Here is a 24,560-nt window from a genome sequence, read left to right on the forward strand (position 1 = left end):
TGAGCCATCTCTCCAGTCTCCTTTTCTTTTTCTTTTTTTTTCTTTCTTTTTTTTTTTTTTTTTTTTTTTTTGGTTTTTCAAGACAGGGTCTCTCTGTGTTAGCCTTGGCTGTCCTGGACTCACTTTGTAGACCAGGCTGGCCTCGAACTCACAGCGATCCACCCGCCTCTGCCTCCCGAGTGCTGGGATTAAAGGCGTGTGCCACCACGCCCGGCTCTTTCTTTATTTTTTTTAAGACAGGGTTTCTCTGTGTAGCCTTGGCTGTCCTGGACTCCCTTTGTAGACTAGGCTGGCCTTGAACTCACTGAGATCCACCTGCCTCTGCCACCTGAGTTCTGGAATTAAAGGTGTACGCCACCACTCCCAGTGCTACCTGTTTTTATAATTAGAAAATATATCTTTCATTGCTTTTAAATGGTACATTTTAATTTTAAAAAAATGAATAAATGAATTAATACGGGGAGACAGTTTCATCCAATTGTTTTTTAACCTTGGTTAGTAGAATTACTAAAAAAGAAAATCTGGCTTTTATGATTGCCTTAAAGGAGTGAACCTGTTACACATTTGATAGAAATAAACAACAGTGAAAATAAAAAATATTTTCCCAGAGAATCTGAGACTATATCAACATTTGAGAAATGTACTACAAATCCCAGTGCTCTGCCACAGGTGAAGGATAGTTGCATTTGGGAAGTACATCAGGATGAACGAAGGTAAAAAGTAAACGTTTTTAAAAAATATTTATTTATTTATTATGTAAACAGTATTTCGCCTGCATGTGCACCTGCAGGCCAGAAGAGGGCACCAGATCTCATTGTAGATAGTTGTGAGCCACCATCTGGTGGTTGTTGGGAATTGAACTTGGGACCTTTGAAAGAGCAGCCAGTGCTCTTAACCTCTGAGCCATCTCTCCAGCCCAATATTAAATATTTTGTTCTCTGCAAAGGGATATTAGCAGTGTGTACTTTTCCTGGAAATAAAACAAAAGCCTACAGTGGCCACTCGAAGCAAAAGGACACTCAGCCATAGCAATGCCGCTGGAACACTGAGTGAAATCGGGCCAGGTCGATACTCGGTCCTTGAGGAAGCCAGGCAGCGAGAGTGTTTACTCAGAGAAGCTTGAGAGAAGGAGGTAATGCCTGCGGAAGAATGTAGGATTTAGGATTTTCATATCAAAATGAACATTGTAGAGTATGTGTATTCGCATGGTTTTGGAAAGGGAAGGGAGAAATGTCAAACTTTATTTGATTAACAGTAGAAGGCACAAGCAAGAAAGCAGGAATGAAAAAAAAATTGTCTTCTTAAATAAAACAAAACATTTTGGGCAGTAAAATGTGCCCTACTTCCCTGATAAGAAACAAGACTGTTGTGGCTATTTTGAAAAGACAAGAGTATTCAAGTTTTCAAAGTCATGGTAATTACAGAATTTCTCCGTGAGGTTGCTTTACAGAAATTGAACTTAAAAGACATAATAATCTAACTGTAGACTATATGACCAAAATAAAGAGGAGTGTTTATCTGATTCTGCCCATTTTTAAAACAGTTTAAAATGTAAGTGAAAATTGTGAGTTTGAGGCCAGCCTGGTCTACAAAGTGAGTCCAGGACAGCCAAGGCTACACAGGGAAACCCTGTTTTAAAAAACCTAAAAAGAAAGAAAGACAGAAAGAAAAAAATGCAACTGTTATATTTATGTGCTCTGTATTAGTTAGGTGCTAAGTGCACAAAGATGAATATGACATGTGTTAGTTCTCCGGTCTCTGGCCTTTTGAGTACATAATCCTGTTAATATTACCAGCTGTATATCTTTGCCTCGATCCTCCTTTGTGTGTGCATGTGTGTTTTATTTTTTACTTATTCACTTTACATCCCAAATGTAGCCCCCTCCCTCATCTCCTCCTGGCTCCACCCTCCCTCCCTCGTTCACCCCCCCTTAGTTCTCAGAAAGGGGGAGCCCTCTTCCTCTATCATCTAACCCCAGCCTATCAAGACTCATCTGGACTGCCTGCTTCCTCTTCCTCTGTGGCCTGATAAGGCCACCCCATAGGGGGAAGTGATCAATGCGTGGGCAGTAGAGCCCACATCAGAGGTAGCCCCTCCTCCCCATGTTATAGGACCCACACGTGGACTGTGCTGCCTAGCTACTGCATCTGAGCAGGGGCTCTAGGTCCTCTCCAAGCATGGTCCTGGGTTGCTGCATCAGTCTCTGCAGGCCCTCCTGGGCCCAGATTTGTGGCTCTGTTGGGTCTCCTTGTGGAGCTCCTGTCTCCTCACCCCCCGCCCCCCCCCACCCCCCCCCTGCTCCCCCACACCCACCAACATTTCCATAAGACTCCCTGTGCAGCTGCGTGCAGTGCTTCATGCCTTTAATCTGAGCCCTTGGAAGTGCAGAGGCAGGTGGATCTCTGTGAGTTTCAGGCCAGCCCAGTCTACAAAGAGTCCAGGACAGCCAAAGCTGTACAGAGAAACCCTGTTTTCAAAACATAGCAAAACAACAAACAAACAAACAAACCCCCCCAAAAAAACAAAAAACAAAGCAAAGCAAAGCAAAATTAAACACAACAGAAGACTCCTGGTGCTCCACCCTAAAGTTTGGCTGGGAGCCTCAGCATCTGCTTCAATCCCCCGCTGGGTGGGGTCTTTTTGAGGACCTCTAATGGTAGGCTCCCCGCCTGTTCCTTAGCCTCAGCTGCTCGTCCCCCTACCTTTCTCCTTCTCTTTCTCCTCTATCTCCTCTTCTTCCTCTTCTACTCCTTATTCTTCCTCTTCTTCCTCTCCTTCTTTATCTTCCTTTTCTTTCTCTTCTTCCTCTTCTTTTTCTTCTTCTTCTTAAAGCACGTTTCCATTTTGTTGCCCTGGCTGTCCTAGAACTAGCTCTGTGTAAGAATTGTCTTCAAACTCACAGAGCTTCCTGTGCTGAGTTTTAAAATGAGATGTGTACGGTGCCTAGGACTTGCATATGGGGTCCTGAGAAATCTGGTTTCTAGTTGTATTTTAAAAAAGAGTTTCCTGAGTGCTTAAGCAATATTTTCTGAATGGGTTTTAGTGTTCATGAAGGTTTGCTGGTGTACTTTTATTTATTATTTATTTAAAAATTAAAATTGCGCTTATCCTTTGTGTGCTGGCTGCCTGCATGTACATGTGTGCGCCACATGTGTGCTTGGTGACCGTGGAGGTCTGAAGAGGGCATCACAGCCTCTGGATTTATAGTGGCTGTGAGTCATCATGTAGATACTGGAAATTAGCTCAGGTCCTCTGCAAGAGCAGCTAATGCTTTTAACCTCTTAGCCATCTTTCTAGCCCCTTCTTTTTTGTTTTTCCAGACAAGTTTTCTTACTTTGGAGCTCTTGCTGGCCCAGAACTCACTATGTAGACCAGGCTAGCCTCAAATTCAGATAGACCTATCTGTTTCTGTGGCCTGATTGTTTGAATTAAAGGCATGCACCAGTATTCCCAGGCCTGGTGTAGTTTTAAATGACAAAGCTTAAAAAAAAGGAAAAAAAAAAGAGAGAAAAGAATTATATTTCTTTCTATCAAATAAAAGTATTTGGCAAACAGAAAGTTGGACTAAAGTTAATTATTGGCCATGATAATAATAATATTGTTAGTGCCTTAGGTTTATTTTCAAGCCTTTTTATGGAAATAATTGTATATTAAGTATCCTATAACAGTTGTGTAAATTACAACCTCAGATTCTTATCTGCAAGAAAAATAGAATTTATATTCAAAATACTTTCTAATAATCTGAAAGAAATTGTGTTTCTTTACATTTTAAGGCCTGCAAGGAGCACATCTAAAGAAGAGCATGAGGTACTGTAATGGAATAAAGAGAAAAATAGTTTGGTGGCAGAAGCAGAGAAAATTAGAGTCCTGAGCAGCGGTGTGACCACCACATGGGGGAGCTGCTGAGCCTCCCATCTGACTCTTCCCTCCCTCCCTCCCTCCCTCCCTCCCTCCCTCTCCCACTCCCTCCCTCCCTCTCTCCCTCCTTCCTTCCCTCCTCTTCTGTCTCCCTCTCTCCCTTTCTCTTTTATTTTTTAATTTTTAATTTATGTATTCACTTTATATTTGGGTCATAGCCTCCCTCCTTCCTCTCCTACGAGTCCCACCCTCCCTTTCCCTCCCCTGTTCCTCTGGAAAAGGGGAAAAGACCCCCTACTCACTCACTCCAGCTCATCAAATCGTATCAGGACAGAGGTCATCCTCTTCCCTGCAGCCTGGCACAGCAGTCCCAACAGGGGGAAGTGATCGATTAGCAAGCAACAGTCCACATCAGAGACAGCCCTTGCTCCCCTTACTATGGGAACCCACATGAAGCCTGAGCTGCCCATTGGCTACATCTATGTAGAGGACCTAGGTCCAGTCCGTGCATGGTCCTTGGTTGGTGTACGTGTGTGTGTGTGTGTGTGTGTGTATGTGTGTGTGTGTGTGTTTGTGTGTTTTTTCAAGACAAGGTTTCTATGTAGCCTTGGCTGTCCTGGACTCACTCTGTAGATCAGCCTTGCCTCAAACCCACAGAGATCCACCTGCCTCTGCCTCCCGAATGCTGGGATTAAAGGCGTGCGCCACCATGCCTGGCAAACCCAACATATTTTAAGACATAATACATGTTGTATATGGTATAAACATCTTGTGGTGTTTATTTTACAGGTCAGAAAGCAAATAAATGTTCTAGAAGGCCTCCATGACCGGACTGTGTCATCTCAAACAGCCTCAGATGATTGTGAGTTGCTTCACCCTAGTGATAAGCATGCTTTGCTGCTAAACACACAACCTGGAACAGAGTGTGATGTCAGGACCAGCGTGTACATATGAGATCTTTGAGTGTGCCTTGTACTCACAGGTACAGAGTGAGTAGCGCTGTGGCACAGAACAGTGATGTGTTACACTTTCTGCTTACACCACTCCTGTACTTTATATTAAATAGAATGGCTGTTACGGTTATCCTCCTTGCATTTTTCTCGGTGCATGTGACATTCCCATCTTTTCTTGGCTGTTTTCTCTCCTGTCCCTTCTTCATGATTAGGTCAGGTTGACCATGGTCTCACCCTGGAATACCATAGTAACCATAGAGCTGTTCCCAGCTGTCCTAGAACCATGATCTCCTCTGCAAGTATTATGTGTTTTTTAAAAATTACACCTACATAGACTCTGTCTCAAAATAAACAAAACAAAAACTAACAGATGAAACCGTTCAACCATGTCCTTTGTGCAGCCCTGTGTGGTTTTAAGACTTACAATATAAAATGTGATTCTTTCCCCTTAGTGTATTTCCCTTGTTAAAACATTTATTATAATTTATTCAGGTTATATCCTGATTGTTGTCCTCTTGCTTGTAACTTCCCTTTCCCACTCTCCCTCCCTCTTTTGCCCTATTCCCCTCCCCTAGACCTCCTCCCCCACCATATGACCACAGCCTATCAGGTCTCATCTGGATAGCCTGCTTCCCCTTCCTTTGTGTGCCTGCCTATCCTCACCACCAAGGGGAAGTAGTCAAATAGGGGACACCAGAGCTCATGTCAGAGCCAGTCCCTGCTCTCCACACAAGCATGGAGAATGAGTTACCCATTGGCTAGATCTGAGCAAAAGGTCTAGGTTTATTGCACACATTATCCTTGTTTGGTACAATGTTTGTGCAGACCCCCCTGGGTCCAGATCTGCCTGCCTTGATGGTCTCCTTATGGGGCTCCTGAACCCTCTGGGTCCTTCCATTGCCCCTGCCCCCCCCCCCCATTCTTCCATACCACTCTCAGCACTCCACCTGGAGTTCAGAAGCAAATCCCAGCATCTGTTCTGATCCACCCCCCCCACTGGGTTGAGTCTCTCAGAGGACATCTATGTTGGGCACCACTTAAAAGTGAGTACATACCATGTGTGTCTTTCTGAGTCTGGGTCACCTCACTCAGCTTCATCTTTTCTAGTTCTATCCATTTGCCTGCAAATTTCAAGATTTCCATGTTGGCTCAGTAATATTCCATTGTGTAAATGTACCACAGTTTCTTTATCCACTCTAGGGACATCTAGGTTGTTTCCAGATTCTGGCTATTACAAACAAAGCTGCTATGAACATAATTGAGCAAATGCTCTTGTTGTGTGGTAGAGCATGTTTCAGGTATATGTCTAGGAGTGGTTTAGCTGGGTCTTGAGGTAGCACTATTCCCAATTTTCTGAGAAAACACCAGATTGATTTCCAAAGTGGTTGTACAAATTTGCATTCCCACCAACAATGGAGAAGAGTTCCCTTTCTCCACATTCTTGCCAGCATGTGCTGTCACTTGAAATTTTGATCTTAGCTATCTGGGTAGGTGTAAGATAGAATCTCAGAGCCATTTTGATTTGTATTTCCTTAATAACTAAGGACGTTGAACATTTCTTTACGTGTTTCCTGGCATCTATCTATCTATCTATCTATCTATCTATCTATCTATCTCAATGCTTTTCCATTGTTGTAGGCTTGAATTTTATCCTTTCTTTCTGACTGGTGGTGATCCATCCTGCACACTTGCCAGCACTGTTCCAGCCATATCTTATACCTCACATATTATTTTTATTCAGGCCTAGTACTCACATAAAACCATTGGTTTCCTTCTGACCCTTTCTTGCATGTGTTTAAGGTGCTATAACCTCCTATTGCACATTGCTTGTATTTTTATAAAAAAGAAGCTGGCTGTTTTTGTGTTTGCCCAATCCTTTGTATTGTATTCCATTTTAAAAAATGACTTTATACTAGCATCACTCTTGAGTCTTCTATATCTGTAGTATGTGAAGCAATCCCAGCCTTCCTCTTGCTGTCCTGGATTTGGAGACTACTTTGGCTATTGTAGGTGTGCTACATTTCTCTGATTTCGGTTTTGTTTTTGAGTGCTGGGGGTTAAACCCAGACTTTGTGTGTGGTAAGTAACTGCTGTCCCGCTAAGCTATATTCCCAGGCCTTTACAGGACTGTTATAGACATATTTTCAATTAAAAACAATCCCTTGTCTTTGGCTCTGCAGGAGTGGTTCTTTGCCTGAGAATGGCCCACATCAGCTCATACATTTCAGTGCTTGGTCCTTAGGTGGTGCAACTGTTTAGAAAGGGTTAGGATGGATGACCTTTTTGTAGAAGGTGTGTCTTTGGGAATGGGCTTTGAGGTTTCAAAAGCCCGTGTCATTCTTAGTTTTCTCTGCTTTCTGGTTGTACAGCAAACTTTCAGTTACTGCAAAAGCACTCTGCCTGCCTGCTGCCATGCTCACCACAATGATGGTCATGGAACCCTGAGCCCTGAGTTAAATGATTTATTTTTAAAGTTGCCTTTGTCACTGCGTCTTATCATAGGAACAAAAAAGAAACTAGACAGTTAGTAAAGACATTAAACAGAAAGCTTGATTTCCTGAGTTTGATCCCCAAAACTCGAGGTAGAAGGAGAGACCCAACTCCCACAAGTTTTCTTCTGACCTCACACATGCGCCATGACATAAACACCTATACATATATACACATATATACACATATATGTGAAATAAATAACTGTAACTAAGAAAGACTAACATGAAAAGTCTTTGGGGAATTAGACTGTTGAGAATTAGCATTTAAATAATCTTTTGACTCTATAGCAAAGTATATGACTACTTAGATTTGATTCATTTAGATTTCTCTGAAATATTTGTAGTTTTTAGCATATAGATCTTTATGTGTTTATCACATTTTTCTGAATTGATGATATTCTGATAAAGTATAGATTTAAATTCTGTTTATACATTTTTATGTTTAAATGACATGTGGTTGTGTGTATCATGTGATCCAGTGTGACATTTCCATGTATGTGTTCAATATGGATGGTCAAAATAGCTTGACCAAATGAGGGTGGTCATCATATCTGTTACCTCATAGAGTTACTGTTTCTTTGTTGTCATAACATCATTAATCCACTTTGTTTTTTGAAATCATAAGTCAACGACTGTTATTCATAGTTATTTTATTGATCTTTGGAACATTAGGAGTGAGTCCTCCTATCCTGCTGGACTCATTCCAAACATTGCTTTTCATCTTCCTCTGAGATCTTATAACCACTATCACCTGTAAGATGGAAATTTTCATAGAGGCTAGTTAGATGTTTGCCACTTTTGTTGATATCTGGAAAATACTTTATTTCTTTTCTGTTTTTTTTTTTTAAGTTCCAAGGATTAAATTTTTGGCCTTATACATGCTAAGCAGAACCTCCACTTTTTGTTTTAGAGAGGTTCTCAATGGGTTTCCCAGACCATCTTCCTGATAATAAGTTCTAATCCATTCCCTCCCTTTTGCAAGCTTTGGGATCATGACTATTGCTGATAATCCTTTGTCTTAAATATTGTTGACAGAACAATCTCATCTGTTTTGGCTTTGGTGGTTTCTGGTAAAATTATAAGTTGATACATTTCACTCCATCTTTGTTGAAGGCAGACTACAATGTAATCTCAGCAAATGCTGTCCATTGGCTAGACTAATGCTGTCCATCGGCTAAACTAGTGCTGCCCATCGGCTAGACTAGTGCTGTCCATTGGATAGACTATCTTCTGCTGAATCCTGCTCGTCCTTGATTTCCCAGTGTGGCCGTCTCTTCCTCAGGATAGTCTCCCTTGGTCCCACTGAGGCAGTCCCCTGTTTTCTATCAGCATTTATCTGATTTTATAATGGTCATTTTATTTATTTTTCCATCACACGTGAAACTGAGCATGAGCAGGATCTCATCCATTGTATCTGAAGAGTCAGACAAATATGTTCCACACTGTCCACATGCAGAGCTGTTAGCTCAGTAAACAAACTAGAGGGTGTCAAACATATAGTCCACCATGCATAAAAAAATCCTCAGACGTGTTGTTTCCTATATTGTTTTCTCCTAGATACAGATTCTGGTTGCCTATTGGGACTCTGGGATGAATTATATTTATATAAAAGGCTTCTAGAAATTAAAGATAGTTGTGCTGGTGTACTTATAAGAGAAATTAAAAAAATGGAAGCTGAGCATGGTGGAGCACACAAAGAACTCTCTAAAATTACTAAAGTGTTATCACAACTAGAGCAAAGAGAAACAGAACAGGAAGAACGCTGCCATTTGAGGTATGACAGGTAAGCTGGAAAAAAATTTTTAAACTTTAATGTGATGCTACAGAATTGTAGGAGATACTTTCTAATTATTGACTTGGCTTCTGGACTCTTATATGGAAGAAAATGTCTCAGTCTTGTGTAGTATAAAATTCTTGTAAATAGTTTAGCCTTGTGGTACATACCTTAAATCCCAGCCCAGTTTACATAGCAAGTTTAAGGATAGCCAGAGCTACACAGTGAGGCCCACATTAAAAAAATATATTATTGTAAATATGAGCTGAAGAGGTGGCTACTCCCTTAGGTTTGATTATCAGCATCTACAAGACAGCGCACCATGTGTAGATCAAGTTCCTGGGGACCTGAGGTTCTCTTCTGCCTCCATAGGCATGAGGCATGTATGTGATGCACAAATACACATGCAGGCAACACACCCATACATATAAAATAAAACTTTAAAGTAGTAAAAGCGATTAAAAACATTGTTGGTAACACTATTAGCTGTTAGCTACAATAATCCTAATACTTAAATGACTATTCTAAAATAAGAATAGCAATAAGATTTTATGGCTGCTTTCATGTTTCTGTGGCTATTAATACATCAAGAAATATAATTTATGTTTTGGTATTATTTATATTTTAGTGAATGCTTCAATGTAATTATTGATTGAATATGTAAGAACTTTTAGGAAGGGATTAAGCTGTACCCAGGTCAGTTCAATTAATTTAAAAGCATACCACCAGAATATAAAAAGTAGCCCTGAGGGTGAGAATGTGGGAGAGTTGGCTCCACCACTAGTCCATCTGCTGTGAGGTGGCATTGGTACAAGGGTGATGCCCTCCCCCACCTTGCCCCTTGCCACCTGGAGGCCCTCAGGAGATCTGGCCCTGGATCATGCAAATGGGTGGGCTGGCCCTGTCTCCCTGTCCCTTGCTGGCTGCAGCGCTTGGGAGAGCATGCCCTGCTCCTTGCCTTGGCAGCACAGTAGAGCTGGCACTGGTGGAGGGAGTGCAGGTGAGCTGCCCAAGGGTGAGAGTGAAGGAGAACTCCTGTGAGGTAGCGCGGATGCAGGAGTGATGTCCCATTACCTTCCTCAGAGCTGCCCCTGAGGGCATGAGAGGAGGGAGAGCTAACCCTGTTCCCTCACTGGCTATAGCACTCAGGAGAGTAGGTGCTGTGTCTTGCTTGGGCAACCCAGTGGGGCTGGCCCTGATAGTGAAGGCACAGGTTAGATAGCCCTGAGGGCCTGAGAGCAGGAGAGCTGGCCCAGCCCCTCACAAGCTGCAGCACTTGGGGAAGTGGGTCCCACAGTGGAGCTGGCTTTGGAAGCATGGGTGTGGGTGGGTGAGCAGGACCCAAGGGCATGAGAGTAGGAGAGGTGACCCTGCCTCCTGTCCGTGGCTGCAGTGGGTTGCCTAGCCCCAGCAGTCCTGGAGAGCTCTCCCTGGTGGTGTGGATAAGGTGCATTGGCCAATTAAGTCAGCTACCACCCCGGCCCAGATCCAGGGCTCTGAGTGGGCCTACTCCAAAATCTGTATCAACCGAGAATGAACTGAGATGCATGGGAGGGCCAGTTCTGCTAATCCAGAGCTGGAAGGTCTCCATGACACTGGACAACAACGAGATAACCAGGAAGAGTCCTAGTGGGGATCCAATATTGATGGTGTCACAGAAGCCAGAGACCTCAAACAAGACCAAGACTCACCACAATGAACATTTGCAAGTGAAAGTGTGTGGACAGAGGGATACACTGTGGGACACACTGTGATGTACTACGGCTTCCATGATGAGATGTTTTCTATACTTTTTGTTGTTTAATTGTTTGTGTGTGTTTTATTTTGGGGGGAGGTTGCAAGAGTGAAGTGCAGATGTGAAGGGAAGGGGAGATGGCCAGAACTGGGGTGCATCACAAAAGAATCAATAAAAAGTAATACATATGTATAAATTTCCTGAACCCAGGATTTTTTTCGCTAGGATGTAAACAGTTGTAGTTTTTAGTTAATTTTCATTGCTTGGGATCAACCAAGGGTCTCATATGCTAGACAACCCAGGCTTCATCAATACGTTTGTTCTGGATGTGCATGAAATAAACAAACCACTAGAAGGTTGGGAGGATGGTTAGTAGGTAAAGTGCTTGTCATGAGAGCATGAGGGCTTGGGGTTGGTCCTAGAATCCTTATGAGAAGTTGGGTGTCACGTTGTATGTCTGTAATACCAGGGCTAGGCAGGCAGAGAAGGGAGGGTGCATGGACACCAGTGGCCAGTCAATCTGTATCAGTGAGCTCTAGGGCTAGAGAGAGACCCTGACCCATAAAATAAAATGAGCTATTGAGAAAGATCCCTGACACTAACTTTGCTTTATACATGCATGTGTACACAACGCACACCTGTGCATAACAAGAGGATACACATATATTATGCATACAGTCAATATAAAAAATGTAAATTGGTGCTTAAATTTATTCAACATGTTTCTCTTACACACTGATGATTCAAATTTATATAGTACAAGTATATATTATTTTTATTATGGATTAATTAGATCCTATACTGGTCAAATGGGGCCTTTTTAATATATAATACTTAACTGAGGTAGTATATAATATTCAACAAGATAGGATGAAGTACTAAAAAAAAAATCTTAACAAAATGGGACAACAGATTTTAGACCCCTTGTTCTAGTCAGAGTATGGCAGCGTGCAGAAAGCTGCTGTGTAGTAGCATCTCAGGGTGCTATCAACACTGTACGATCATTTTGGGGTTGCTTGTAATATTGTGTGTGTGTGTGTGTGTGTGTGTGTGTGTTGAGTCAGGGTTTCTCCGTATAGCACTGGCTGCCCTGGAACTTAATGTGTAGATCAGGCTGTCCTGGAACTTAATGTGTAGACCAGGCTGGCCTGGAACTTAATGTGTAGACCAGGCCGGCCTGGAACTCAAGGATCCACCTGCCTCTGCCTCCAAAGTGCTGGGATGAAAGGTGTGCATTGTCACACCCACCTGCTTGTGTATTTTAGGAAGATAAAATGTAATTTCTAGTTATTTTAGAAACTTGTTCATAAGCAGTAACTTTAAAAAAGTGGTTAAATTCATATTATTTGTTTTAATTGAGAAATAACTCTAATAGTGTGGAAAAGATGATTTTCAGTTGGTACCATGCCTGAATAATTTCAAGATGATTTTTTTCATATTCTTTACCAGAGTTACTTTTAAGGAAATTCATCAATCATTAAAATGTTATTTCATTATTACATTTCAAGTATACACAATCTTTCAAAGAGACCGAAATGAGAAATAAAAACATGTGAACTAAATGGGAAAAATAATGGGGACAGAGCAGCTTTATTAAGTCATTAAAGATACTGATTTATTAGTGTGCTGAAACTCTCAGTTACAAAAATTAACATTTTCTTTTCTAAATAATGAATGTCTTACTTCTCTATTGGCCAAATGTCATGACCAAGGCAACATATAGAAGGTGTTAAATTTGGGGCTCATGGTTCCAGAGGGTTAGAGTTCATTTTGGAAAGAAGCATGGTATCAGGGAGGCAGGCATGGTGCCAGAGCAGCAGCTGAGGGCTGACCCTGAGAGCAACAGCTGAGCGCTGACCCTGAGAGAGCAACAGCTGAGCGCTGACCCTGAGAGAGCAACAGCTGAGCGCTGACCCTGAGAGAGCAACAGCTGAGGGCTGACCCTGAGAGAGCGACAGCTGAGCACTGACCCTGAGCCACAGCCTGAGGCAGACAGCATGAACTAAGTGAGAATGGTGCGGGATTTTGAAATTTCAGAGTCCACACGCAGAGACGCGCTTCCTCTAACAAAGCCATACTTCCCAATCCTTCCCAAATAGTTCCACCACCTGGGGACCAAACATTCAATTATCTGAGCCCATGGGGCCTATTCTCATTTAAACACAATGAAGATTAATATAAGCATGTTTAATTGCAGGTATTTCTTCAAACGAAGTGAGAAAAGAATAAGTGATGCTTGTTGTTATGGAAAAATGAAAACTGAGTTAAGAGACGGGGAAAGGCAATATCATGAAGAATTTGAAAGGCAGCTATTGTCACCGTCATACCATCAATGCTATAATGAAGAATTTGACATCAGTCAACATCAATTGTTCCTTGAGAATCTTAATATTAATCTAAAGGCTTTAAACAACAGTGTGACACAGGTAAATTAATCATCACTGCAAATTTCATATCTTATCAATATTACTTGTATCAATTTGTGTTTTATATATGTATGTAATATCTTTAATTTATCTGTCTCTATCTATCTATCGATCGATCGATCCATCCATCCATCCATCCATCCATCTATGTGTCACTAAAGGGATGCTATTTCAGAAACATGTTCATTGACAATATCATCATTCTGCAAGCACTAAAGGTTCTGCTTACACAACTGTAGCACATGGACTGCAGCACTGGGAAGCATCATATGTGGACCACCATTGGATAGTCACACATGCAACAGTTGACTACGATGTTGTTATACAGTGTATTGTTATATTATTAGGTGCTAAATAAATTGTTTCATCCTATGATGAAATTATAACGTAGCTAAAATTATGGATCTAACTCTTGTCAATCATTGTTTGTAACAAACTTGCCTGTAATTTTACTTTGTTCTTTTAGTTTTTGCATTGTTATTCATTTGTTTAGAAGACAATCTTGTATAAGTATACATTTACTGAAGGAGAAATGATATTTGGTAAGGATGTAACTTTTACTTAAACTGAACACATTTTTTGCTTAACAGTTTGCCAGGACAAAATTAAGCACTTCACCTTATATACTAAGACCTGTGAGATAAATGTGGGTAAGCAATTAAGTATGGAAATTTGAAGCACTTATTCTAATAGAAGATTATTTTGTCAAAGACAAAAATGAGTTTTCCTAACTATGGAGACAAATGAGATTTGGATTCCTTTGTTATGGAGCTAGCTGGGAAGGTGGACTTGTAGTGTTTAATTCAGAAAGGCTCTGGGCACTGCTTTTCTGATACGCATTCCACATACTCTTCAGAGTTCCGGGGAGGGCAGCCAATCATGAATACTCATTAGGAATGCACTGATTCATGAACCTTGATCTTAAAATAGAGTCCAATATTATGCCAGTCTTTTCAGGTACCACATCTGTTACCTGCTGTGTGGTGTGAAGGTTCTGTTTGCATTTGACTATATGATCGTTGCAGTGAAAATTAAGCACTGAGAAAAAGTTACTTATGAATCATTATAAGTGGTTGCTAGTGCAGTTGTAAACGTTTTACATATGTTGGGGAGAAATTACGGGCTGCTGCTTTCTGCAGTGTGAAAAATGACAGAGTGCACTGTGTGTGGAAGACCTCTACGGACACGCCAAGTACCTACCATAGCAGCTCTTACCATGCCTTAAACCACAAAGTGCTAATGCTGAAAGCTAATATAACATACGGCTCCTGTGCACCAATTACCTCTATAAGAGTCTGCTGTTGTAGGTAAATGGATCTCTCATGGTAGAGTCAGAGTCACTGAAGTACAGAAAGCTAAGCTGTTCACTTCACACAAGTGTTAAGCTTGGGGAGCCGGAGTACAGATCCATCTGTACAGGTGATACCACTCAGACAATTTCATGAAACATCTACTTGTTGCCCAGAATATCATCTTTATTTTTTATTATCATTGGAATTCTGTACGAATTCACCTGTATGAATTTTCCAAATGATCTTTTTTGAGTTAGCATTGAAATATAATCAAATTCCTCACACGGGTGAATTTCTGGGTTTTCTCCCATTTTATTAATTATCTCCATTTGAGTATGTCATAAGATGTAATTTCAAAACAAGAATCTTGTGCTTCCATTCTAGAGCAGAGGTCAAAAACTCTTCTGCAGGAAAGTGGACTGTATGGTTGTAGGCTTCATGGGAATAAGGTTCCTTTTCCAGCAACTCTGCTCTCAGTCTGTACAGCACGGAAGCTCCAGCAAACCATGGCAGAATGGCGAATGCGTGCAGCTGTTTGACTAGAGCGTTAGCATGAAAGTAGGTGATGGGCGGATATGTTCTGAATGACTCTAAGCTTCTGTGATTTAGTTGCAGGAAGCACAGTTGGGAGAAGATCCACAGAGAGAAGGGGTCTTGAGTTCCCCAAGAACGGAGCATCTGCTACGGAAGTATGACGTAAAGCCACATGGGAAACACCTCAGTAATGTATAAATCCGATCAATAGTGTGGTGTGGAGATTGTGTCAGCTGCAGCAGTAAACACACCCGTGTTAAGCCAGAGAGACTTTATGTTATGTACGCTGCCTGATTTAGGGCTGGGATACAAGTCAGTGCTAAGCTACATAATTTGTATCAGAAAGATCCTGGCTTCCCTCATCTTTCTTCTTTTCACTTCTTTAAGAATCAAATCATAAACCAGGCATGGTGGCGCACACCTTTAATCCCAGCACCCTGGAGGCAGAGGCGGGCAGATCACTGTGAGTTCAAGGCCAGCCTGGACAGCCAGGGCTACACAGAGAAACCTTGTCTTGAAAAACAAAAAAAAAAAAAACAAAAAAAAAAAATCAAATCATTATGAATTTAGAATAATGGGCTGGAGAGATGGCTCAGTGGTTAAGAGTACTATCTGTTCTTCCAGAGGTCCTGAGTTCAATTTCCGGCAACCACATGGAAATAGAACACTCATATAAATAAATCAATATTTTAAAAAATGAGAATAAAATAATTTAGAATAACTAGTTATTCTGTAAAATACTTTTTAGGCTGGAAGTTGAGTGTCTCAAGTTAGAGCACTCAGTAAAGTACCAAGCAGAAGAAATCGAAGAGATTGAGACTCAACTCTTAAGAGAAGATTTGGTGAGCTAGTCTGGCATTCCTTTTACCACTGTGAAGAGCAATCTGCCTGACCTCAGTGCTGCTGTATGGAAAAAGTATAGGAAACAGGAAAGAGTTAATTGATAAAAAAATATTTCTGTGTTCATGGTGATATATGTTAAGAGTGCAAATCCTCTTGACTTAACAGAAAAACTTGATTGAATTCATAGAATTAACGATTTGTCCAGTAAGGTCTTGCCAGAGAGGATTTTGACAGTTGAAATCCAGCATTTCACTGTGTTTATCCATCCACTGAGGGACATCGGGGCTGTTTTTGCCTTCTGCCTGTTATAACCTACTTTAGAGAGGCATGTGTCTATTGTCTCTGCTTGAGGCTCTGTTGGTATTTTACAGAGCTCTGCTAGTATTTTATTTTTCTTAGCATATTAAGTTGACATTCGATGTAGTCTCTTGTAATCTAGCCTTTCAGGGATGTTTTAAGAATAAATAGCTTCTAATTTTTATTTCACCAAGAACTAGTATTGTCCATTTCACAAACACTTCCCCCAATAAAGTGTATTTTTTCTATACTTAAAAGAAATGTGATGCGGTAAGTTGGTAGAAATGGTTGCTCGATGTGCTAGAGCCTTGCAGAGAAATTGGCACCACTGGCACTGAGGGCTCAGAGGCTAATTTTTTTCTTTCACGTTTGCTCATTATCCTTCCAACAACATTTCATGGCAATCTCAGAAAAGGCAGAGATGTAATTTAGGATGCTGTTTTAATAGCACATAATGAGCTGGAAAGATGGATCAGCAGTTCAGACATTTGTGGAGGACCCAAGTTTGGTTCCCAGCACCCATGTTGGCTGACTCACAACTGCCTATATAACTCCAGACCTAGGGGTTCTGATGCCCTCCTCTGGACTCAGGGGGCCCCTGCATTTACATATGCACATTACCAAACACAGACACATGTAAACACATAATTAAAAATCTTTTAAGCAAAGAAATTGGGATCATAGGATTATACTGTGAGAACTAAGTTGAAGCAATGATGCATTTGCATCTATTGACTTGTCTCTTTGCATCACAGTAGCTAGAGTCATGTGGTTCATTGCACACATGTGCTTCTCGGGGCAAAGCAGCACATTTGTATTGACTGAGCTTCTTCATGACTGAAGAGGCGTCAAAGCAGGTTTTAATTATTCCTATTAATTAAACAGTCCACCTGTTGCCATGCTTTTCCTGCATATATAATGTGACACCATATCAATAAAAAGTATCCTGTTAATAAGAGTTCTAGTAGACACTCTACACATAAGTGTCATACAGAAATGCATTAGGATGTTAAAAATTGAAACTTTTATAATAGCACCCCAAGCCTATTAAACTTATTCAAATGTATTGATGGATTTTCTATAGATTCCCAAAGGAATGGATTAGAAATAAGCAATTAAAATTAATCATTAGCCATTTTCCAGTTTACTCTATAAACCGGATATTTAGTGAGGTATGTTTCTTTTCATGAACTCAGTAATTAGCCCTAGCGCACCCAGAATGTCCTCAGACCATAGGTTGCTTACACTAGAGAGTGCTTTTATTAAGATGTTATATATATATAAGAATCTAAAATGGGGACTGGAGAGATGGCTCAGAGGTTAAGAGCACTGTCTACTTTTCCAGAGGTCCTGAGTTCAATTCCCAGAAACCACGTGGTGGCTCCCAACCATCTGTAATTAGATCTGGTGCCCTCTTCTGGTGTGTAGGTGTACATGCAGATAGAACAGTGTATAACATAATAAATCTTTTTAAAAAAAGAATCTAAAGTGAAGAGTCTAGACTGGGAATATGAGATCTCTATCTGGCACAGTGACCTTACTTCCAAATGGTTGAATGCCATGTGAGAGGAACTTCAAGGTAAGACCTCCTTAACATCATGTCTGTTTAACAAAGTAGATTATTCCAAAGACAAGAGAGGAAACAATTGACAGTCTTGTGTTCAAAGAATAGTCCAGCACGGTAAATGGAGGCCTGCAGCTGGGGCTATACTGCAGTGTGTGGAGCACGCCCCTCCCATGCATTACTGCAGTCTAATAACAGCCGCACAAACCACTCGGACTCCGGTCTCAGTCACATATGGACGGTTTACTGGGTGAATGCACAACCCAAGACAAGGCTTATTGCAATCAGGGCCACAGAAAGGACTTGGGAGCCTAACTGTGACACTGACCTCTTTCCCAGACACAGTTTATAAAGGCAAAAAATGCAGTTACCTCATACAGTGGGGTGGATGGTGGAGCAGGGTGGTCAGTTCTGACTCGTTATTCCTGCTAACCAGACAAGCAGTTCTAATCGACCTTTAGTTTGATTGGTCCAAAGTGAGATAAGTAAGGCAGTGCTTAGTGTACATCTAAAAGTATAGCCAAGTATGTAGATCAAAAAGTATGAATTATGACACCATTGAACATAGACAGCAAGGCAAGGGTGCAGCTAGTGTGTAGCTAAGTATAAGGCCAGCTTGACCTTCCGGCAGGGAATGTTAGTGTCAGCTATGAATAACGGCTTCCAGGAAACCGTTGAAAAATTTAAGAATTTTGAACTTAATTTCACTGTATAAGCAAAACAACGGAAGCTGAATATAAAAACGGCTGCAGCTATATCAAAGAGCAGAGCACAACTGCGTAAGGCCCTGGGTCCAATGCCCAGCACTGTAGAAAGGGGCTGAGACAGTAACAGGGTCTTTCAGAGCCATAACTATAAACACAGAGCAGAGGCTGGTATGCTCAGACAGTTTGTTTTTAAGGGTCACACACAGGGTATTACAATACATAAAGCAGATAAAATAGTAGTTGCTCTGTTATAAGCAAAGGTCAAGGCCATGCACTTCCTTCAAACTCCCTAAAAGATGGCTAATGTCATCGGAGCTGTGTTACTTGAAGATCTTGCTTTGGAAATTGTTCTTTTATTTTTCTTTTATTAAAAATAGATTTTTAAAGGCCGGGTGTGGTGGCACATACCTTTAGTCCCAGCACTTGGGAGGCAGAGGCAGACAGATTGCTGTGAGTTCGAGGCTAGCCTGGTCTACAAAGTGAGTTCAGGACAACCAGGGCTACACAGAGAAACCTTGTCTTGAAAAACAAACCAAAAAAAAAAAAAAAAAAAAAAAAAAAGAAAGAAAGAAAGAAAGAAATTGTATTTTTTTTTCCTTCAGGCATGGTGGCCCATGCCTTTACCCCCAGCACTCGGGACGTAGAGGCAGGTAGATCTCTGGGCTCAGGGCCAGCAATGTCTACAAAGCAAGTCCTGGACAGCCAGGACTACAAGAGAAACCTTGTCTCAAGAAACAATAGACTTGAAGATGAAAACCTGTTTTCAAGAATATTAGAATCTAGTGGAAGGCAAGAAACAGATTGAAAAAAAATCAGAAGAAAACGACAAAGTTAAGTCAGTTTTTGTGTGACTTCTTCTCAGGATACATTAACAAATGTCTTTTCACCCTAGATATGGCACCAATAGCCAAAGAAATGATTCCAGGTGCGGTTTGGTAAAACAGTGAGCTTATCAAGGTTATTTATAGGAACATTTGGGACTCAAAGATAGTGCCATCACTGAGGTGGAAACACCAGCATAGTGGCAGCTTAAAAGCTTCATTCCTGGGGCTCACTGCACACATTAGAGTCAGAGCCACTACAGAATCTCCTCTCCCCAACAATTATTTACGCCTTCATGGTGAACAGTGAGGGTGTTAACACTCTTACTGGTGGTGAGGCCTTCTGTCTCCTGTAAACTTTGAAGCTTTCTGACTCTTGTATGTTTTGCGTACTTCCTGAATCTCCTGGGTCTTCTTACTCCTTCCTGGAAGGCATGTTTCAGTCCTAAGGAAACAGGTACATAACAAGCACTTAAGTTGCTTTCCTATTGCTGTGAAAAGACACTAGGATGGAGAGCATTTATAAAAGAATGTATTTAATTGAGAACTTGCTCATAACCATCATGGCAGGGATCCAGGCAGTAGGCAGACAGGCGTGAGGCTGGAGCAGTGGCTTATCAGAAAGCTTCAGGCAGAGAGCTGAGAGACTGGACCTGAAACCCCAAACCCCACTCCAGTGACACTCCTCCTCCAGCAAGGACACTCCTCCTCCAACAAGAACACTCCTCCTCCAGCAAGGACACTCCTCCTCCAAAAAGGACACACACCCTCCAACAAGGACACACCCCCTCCAACAAGGACACTCCTCCTCCAACAAGGACAGACTTCCTCCAACAAGGACACTCCTCCTCCAACAAGGACACTCCTCCTCCAACAAGGACACACCCCCTCCAAAAAAGGACACACCCCCTCCAACAAGGACACTCCTCCTCCAACAAGGACACTCCTCCTCCAACAAGGACACACCTCCTCCAACAAGGGCACTCCTCCTCCAACAAGGACACACCCCATCCAACAAGGACACACCCCATCCAACAAGGACACTCCTCCTCCAACAAGGACACAGCTCCTCCAACAAGGACACAGCTCCTCCAACAAGGACACAGCTCCTCCAACAAGGACACACCCCATCCAACAAGGACACTCCTCCTCCAACAAGGATACACCTCCTCCAACAAGGACACTCCTCCTCCAACAAGGACACTCCTCCTCCAACAAGGCCACACCCCCTAATCCTTCCCAGATGGCTCACCAAGTGGGGACTAATCATGCCTTTACAGCCTACCGGGTCAATCTCATTCAACCCAGCAAGCGGCACACCTGTAGTCTAAGCTCCTGTGAGGTGGAGGCAGAAGATTCCCCCTTCATTATATCGTGTCTGTCCTCTAAGCCAGCTTGGACTGACAGCCTGTCTAAAACCAAACCTCAAGCTAGAAAGCTGCAGTCTGTTTTGTAGCTTGGCATTTGCATTGGCTATTTCCCCATCCGATGCCTGTGTGTGGACAGGGAGTGAACACCCAGGAGTAGGACAGGATTTTATGACTCAGTTCAGGTATCTGGGAATGGTGCTCATGGGCTTACTGGCATTTATGAGTAAATAATTCTGTTTTCTCCTGCTTGTTCACCTGTCAGCTTCCAAATACTCAAAACTTATGTTTTAGCAAATATATCCAGCATTTATCTTCTGTGTGAAAGAAGTAAGTCAATGTATTCTGTTTTTTAAAAAAATCGTTATTTGACTTTTCATAGTTGGCATTTTATAAACTGTTTCTAATGCATTTTGGTCATAAACTCATGAGAAATACTGTTTAAAGAAATAAGGATGAGTCTTAGGTAATAAAAAAAATATACTTATAAATATTTTGTCAAAGACTGGAGACAGAAAGAAACAAGGAAATAAACTGACGGAGTCAGCACAGTTTCTGGCAGGTGCTTTGGAGCAAGAGAAGGAAAAAACTGAAGAATTAGAAAAGGAACTACACAGGTAAATTTTTAATATTCTAGATCTTTTTAGTTACTCAGCTATCAATTTAACTTTAACTTAATGAATACTTAAATAAAAATTAATTATGCACCTGCCACTTTGTAACCAAAAATTATGTTTTTGTAAAATTTTAAACGATAGAAACGAAAATAAACTTAAAAACGAAGCTTCTGGAAAAACCATTTGTTCTTCCCTGTCTTGTATCGTTCCTCAAACTTGACCTTGTCCTCCCACCTGGCCTTGGGTTTCAGGGCTGGGTCTCTAAAGACATCCTTGTTGACAACAGTCTTGTCCAATGGGATATCCACAGAGTGCCTGGTGGGCATGAGGTGATTGTAGTTATAAACTTTGACAAAGGACTTGAACTTTGACCTCTTGGCGATTTTCTTCTTGCCCATGGCAGCTGTCACTTTTCAGGGATAGCAGTCAATTCCAGCCGCCAGGGCATGGCTGTGAGGGCAGTCTGAGGTGCCATCAGCCACCAGAGCATGGCTGTGAGGGCAGTCTGAGGTGCCATCATCCATGTTCTTAATGATGACGGCTTTGTGTCCAGAGTAACGTCCAGCCAGGACCAGCGCCACTTTCCCGGGTTTCATGAACTTGCCCATTTCACCAGCTAACAGCTGGCACCCAGCAGAAAGGAAAGAGGGCCCAAAAATTATGTTTTAAAGGTCAATGTAGAGCCTTTTTTGTGTGCCCAAATATCAGTATCACTCTTTAACAGCTTTGGCAGCAGTAAGAACAGAGCCTTTGGCATAACAGTCATTGTTTTCTTTGTCTTCCAACTGGAATTTGTAGTTCTGAAATGTGTGAGTGTGTAAGTGTGTGTGTGTGTGTGTCTATGTGTGTGTACATATATGTTTGTGCATATATGCATGTGTGTGTTTGTGCATATATGAGTGTGTCTGTATGCATGTGCTTGCAAGCTTGTGTGTGTCTGTGTGGGTATATGTTTGTGCATATATGCATGTGTGTGTTTTTGTGTATATGTGTGTGCATGTGCTTGTGTGTGTGTGTGTGTGTGTGTGTGTGTGTGTTTCTTTTTGGTAATATCCTTCTCTTTGACATTCAAACCTGCTTATGTCTGAGACTCTGTTGTCCTTTCCCAGCACAGTTATGTTGATTGTATTTACTTTTTTTTTTAAACTCTTTTTCAGTAATAAAATATATGGAGAGGATAAACTCATTTGAACTGAAGTCTTTCTTGTTGACATGAGATATATATGTTCTTTTAAAAATATTTGTTTATTTATTTTTATGTACTCTATCTGCATACCAGAAGAGGGCATCAGATAACTTCATACATGGTTGTGAGCCACCATGTGATTGCTGGGAGTTGAACTCAGGACCTCTGGAAAAGCAGTCAGTGCTCTTAACCTCTGAGCCATATCTCCAGCCCAATATATATGTTCTTAAACTTTAGTTTGTTAGCTGATTGTATGCCCATGAACATAGATATTTTTCCCAAGAATATATTTTTTTTTTTGAGACAGGGTTTCTCTGTGTAGCTTTGGCTGTCCTGGACTCACTTTGTAGACCAGGCTAGCCTCGAACTCACAGCGATCTGCCTGCCTTTTTGCCTCCTGAGTGCTGGGATTAAAGGCATGCACCACCACACCTGGCTTCCCAAGAATTTTTAATTCATGGTTGGTTGAATCTATGGATGTGAAACCTGTAGATAACAAGGCTGGCACACAAAATATATGTTATGTCTCAGACACGAAGACATGAGGTGAACAATCATGTCTCTACCGCCATATTCTGAAATACGTTATATTTCCCAGCTTCTTTGATGGCTCTCCCCCCTGATTGCTTTGGATTGGTTTCTGAGTTCTTGTGACTTTGTTCCTTGACTCTAGTCGATGTCTTTGTGTCATTTAGTTGTCCCTCTGCATGTGGCTTTGCATCTTCGGCACTGTGCTTATTTTACGCTGGCAAAAACCCGCAGCTATTTTGTCATCGCATGAGGAAAGTAGCCATTACAGAACTAAAAATGAACTTGTTTCTCAAATAATTCTGTATGTGGTTACAGGTTTATCTGCCAAACTAATCATAAAAATTTTCCTCACAAGCCACAGCTGGTCAAGGTGCAGAGATAATGTGATCTTGGGGTACCCATTCCCAAGTAATTTACAGCATCACCCCTGCACTTCAGACTCAGGGTACACTATAGAACAGGGTAGAAAGATTTTAAGAGACAAAGGAACAGGACATATGCTGCAAAATAGTTTGTTCTAAAATAAGTAGATACAAATAACATAAAACAGGGTTGGAGGCGGGGAGGGATGGCTTTGGGAGTTGTGGGAAGGCGGCCGTGGGGGTGGGGTGGCTCTGGGAGGAGTTGTGTCCTGCAGTGTTGGGGGGACAAGATTAAGATACCTTACATGTGGCCTGAGAGATGGCTTAATGCTAAGGGCACTTGCTACTCTTCCAGAGAACCAGGGTTGGATCCCTAGCCGCCACATGACAGCTGGTTATCTGTTACTCCAGTCCATCTATAGGCACCAGACACATATGTGGTAGATATACATATATGCAAGCAAAACAGGTGTAGGCATATGATAATACAAAATTAAAATACATTGTGAGCTGGGCGTGGTGGCGCACGCCTTTAGTCCCAGCACTCGGAAGGCAGAGGCAGGCGGATCACTGTGAGTTTGAGGCCAGCCTGGTCTACAAAGTGAGTCCAGGATGGCCAAGGCTACAAAGAGAAACCCTGTCTCGAAAAAAAAAAAAACATTGTATGAAATTCCCTAAGAATATATATGTATATGAATTTCTATTAGAATACTTTCAAGTAATTTTAGATTGGTACAAATGAGACAGGTTTATACTTTATAAAATAACTTATTTACTGTCTGTTTAAATATTATTTAAATGCTTACACTTAAATTTTCACATGCTACTACTATGTTCTTACAGATTTATGGAAGTCTTAAAGATAACAGAAGAAAAGTTAAATGAGTGTGAAAATAGAGAGTTATGTTTCCATGGCCATATGAAAAATAGAACATTTGAAGCGTTACAACATGAGGTAATTTTAAATCTTAAAGACTTAAAAATCTTAATTTGGGGGCACATAAAACTTCAAGCTCTTTACTAAATATGTAAAGATTAAAATTGTTTATTATTATCATGTGTGTAAATGGTGTGTGTTTGTGATTACACACAGGTTATATGGAGGTTGAAAGAAGTTTTATGAAGTCAGATCTTTGTAATAGGAACTTTTCTTTGCTTAATTTAATTGTCTCTGAGGCTTACTGTCTCCATCTGCTAACC

At 41.3% G+C, this 24,560-nt stretch overlaps 1 protein-coding gene and 1 pseudogene across 11 annotated transcripts in view; one reads left to right on the top strand and one right to left on the bottom strand.

The window, feature by feature from the left end:
• The window catches only part of LOC311604546 (uncharacterized protein), a 60,828-nt gene that overhangs the window by 23,808 nt on the left and 12,460 nt on the right, over positions 1 to 24,560 (top strand). For 8 of the 10 annotated variants that reach the window (XM_084794491.1, XM_084794494.1, XM_084794495.1 and 5 more), the window contains 9 exons: positions 546 to 713; positions 3,775 to 3,808; positions 4,649 to 4,721; positions 8,862 to 9,087; positions 13,011 to 13,239; positions 15,141 to 15,220; positions 15,814 to 15,907; positions 21,169 to 21,281; positions 24,204 to 24,315. In XM_084794491.1, the coding sequence (XP_084650617.1) occupies positions 546 to 713; positions 3,775 to 3,808; positions 4,649 to 4,721; positions 8,862 to 9,087; positions 13,011 to 13,239; positions 15,141 to 15,220; positions 15,814 to 15,907; positions 21,169 to 21,281; positions 24,204 to 24,315 (1,129 nt within the window). The remainder of the gene's footprint in view (positions 1 to 545; positions 714 to 3,774; positions 3,809 to 4,648; positions 4,722 to 8,861; positions 9,088 to 13,010; positions 13,240 to 15,140; positions 15,221 to 15,813; positions 15,908 to 21,168; positions 21,282 to 24,203; positions 24,316 to 24,560) is intronic. The other 2 variants (XM_084794493.1, XM_084794498.1) reach the window with 2 other exon arrangements.
• Positions 21,290 to 22,671, bottom strand: LOC311604561 (large ribosomal subunit protein eL27-like; annotated as a pseudogene). The gene has a single exon. The product of its transcript is annotated as a large ribosomal subunit protein eL27-like (transcript).

The sequence above is a fragment of the Acomys minous genome, assembly GCF_964271855.1.
Source record: "Acomys minous genome assembly, chromosome: 9".
Lineage (NCBI taxonomy): Eukaryota > Metazoa > Chordata > Mammalia > Rodentia > Muridae > Acomys > Acomys minous.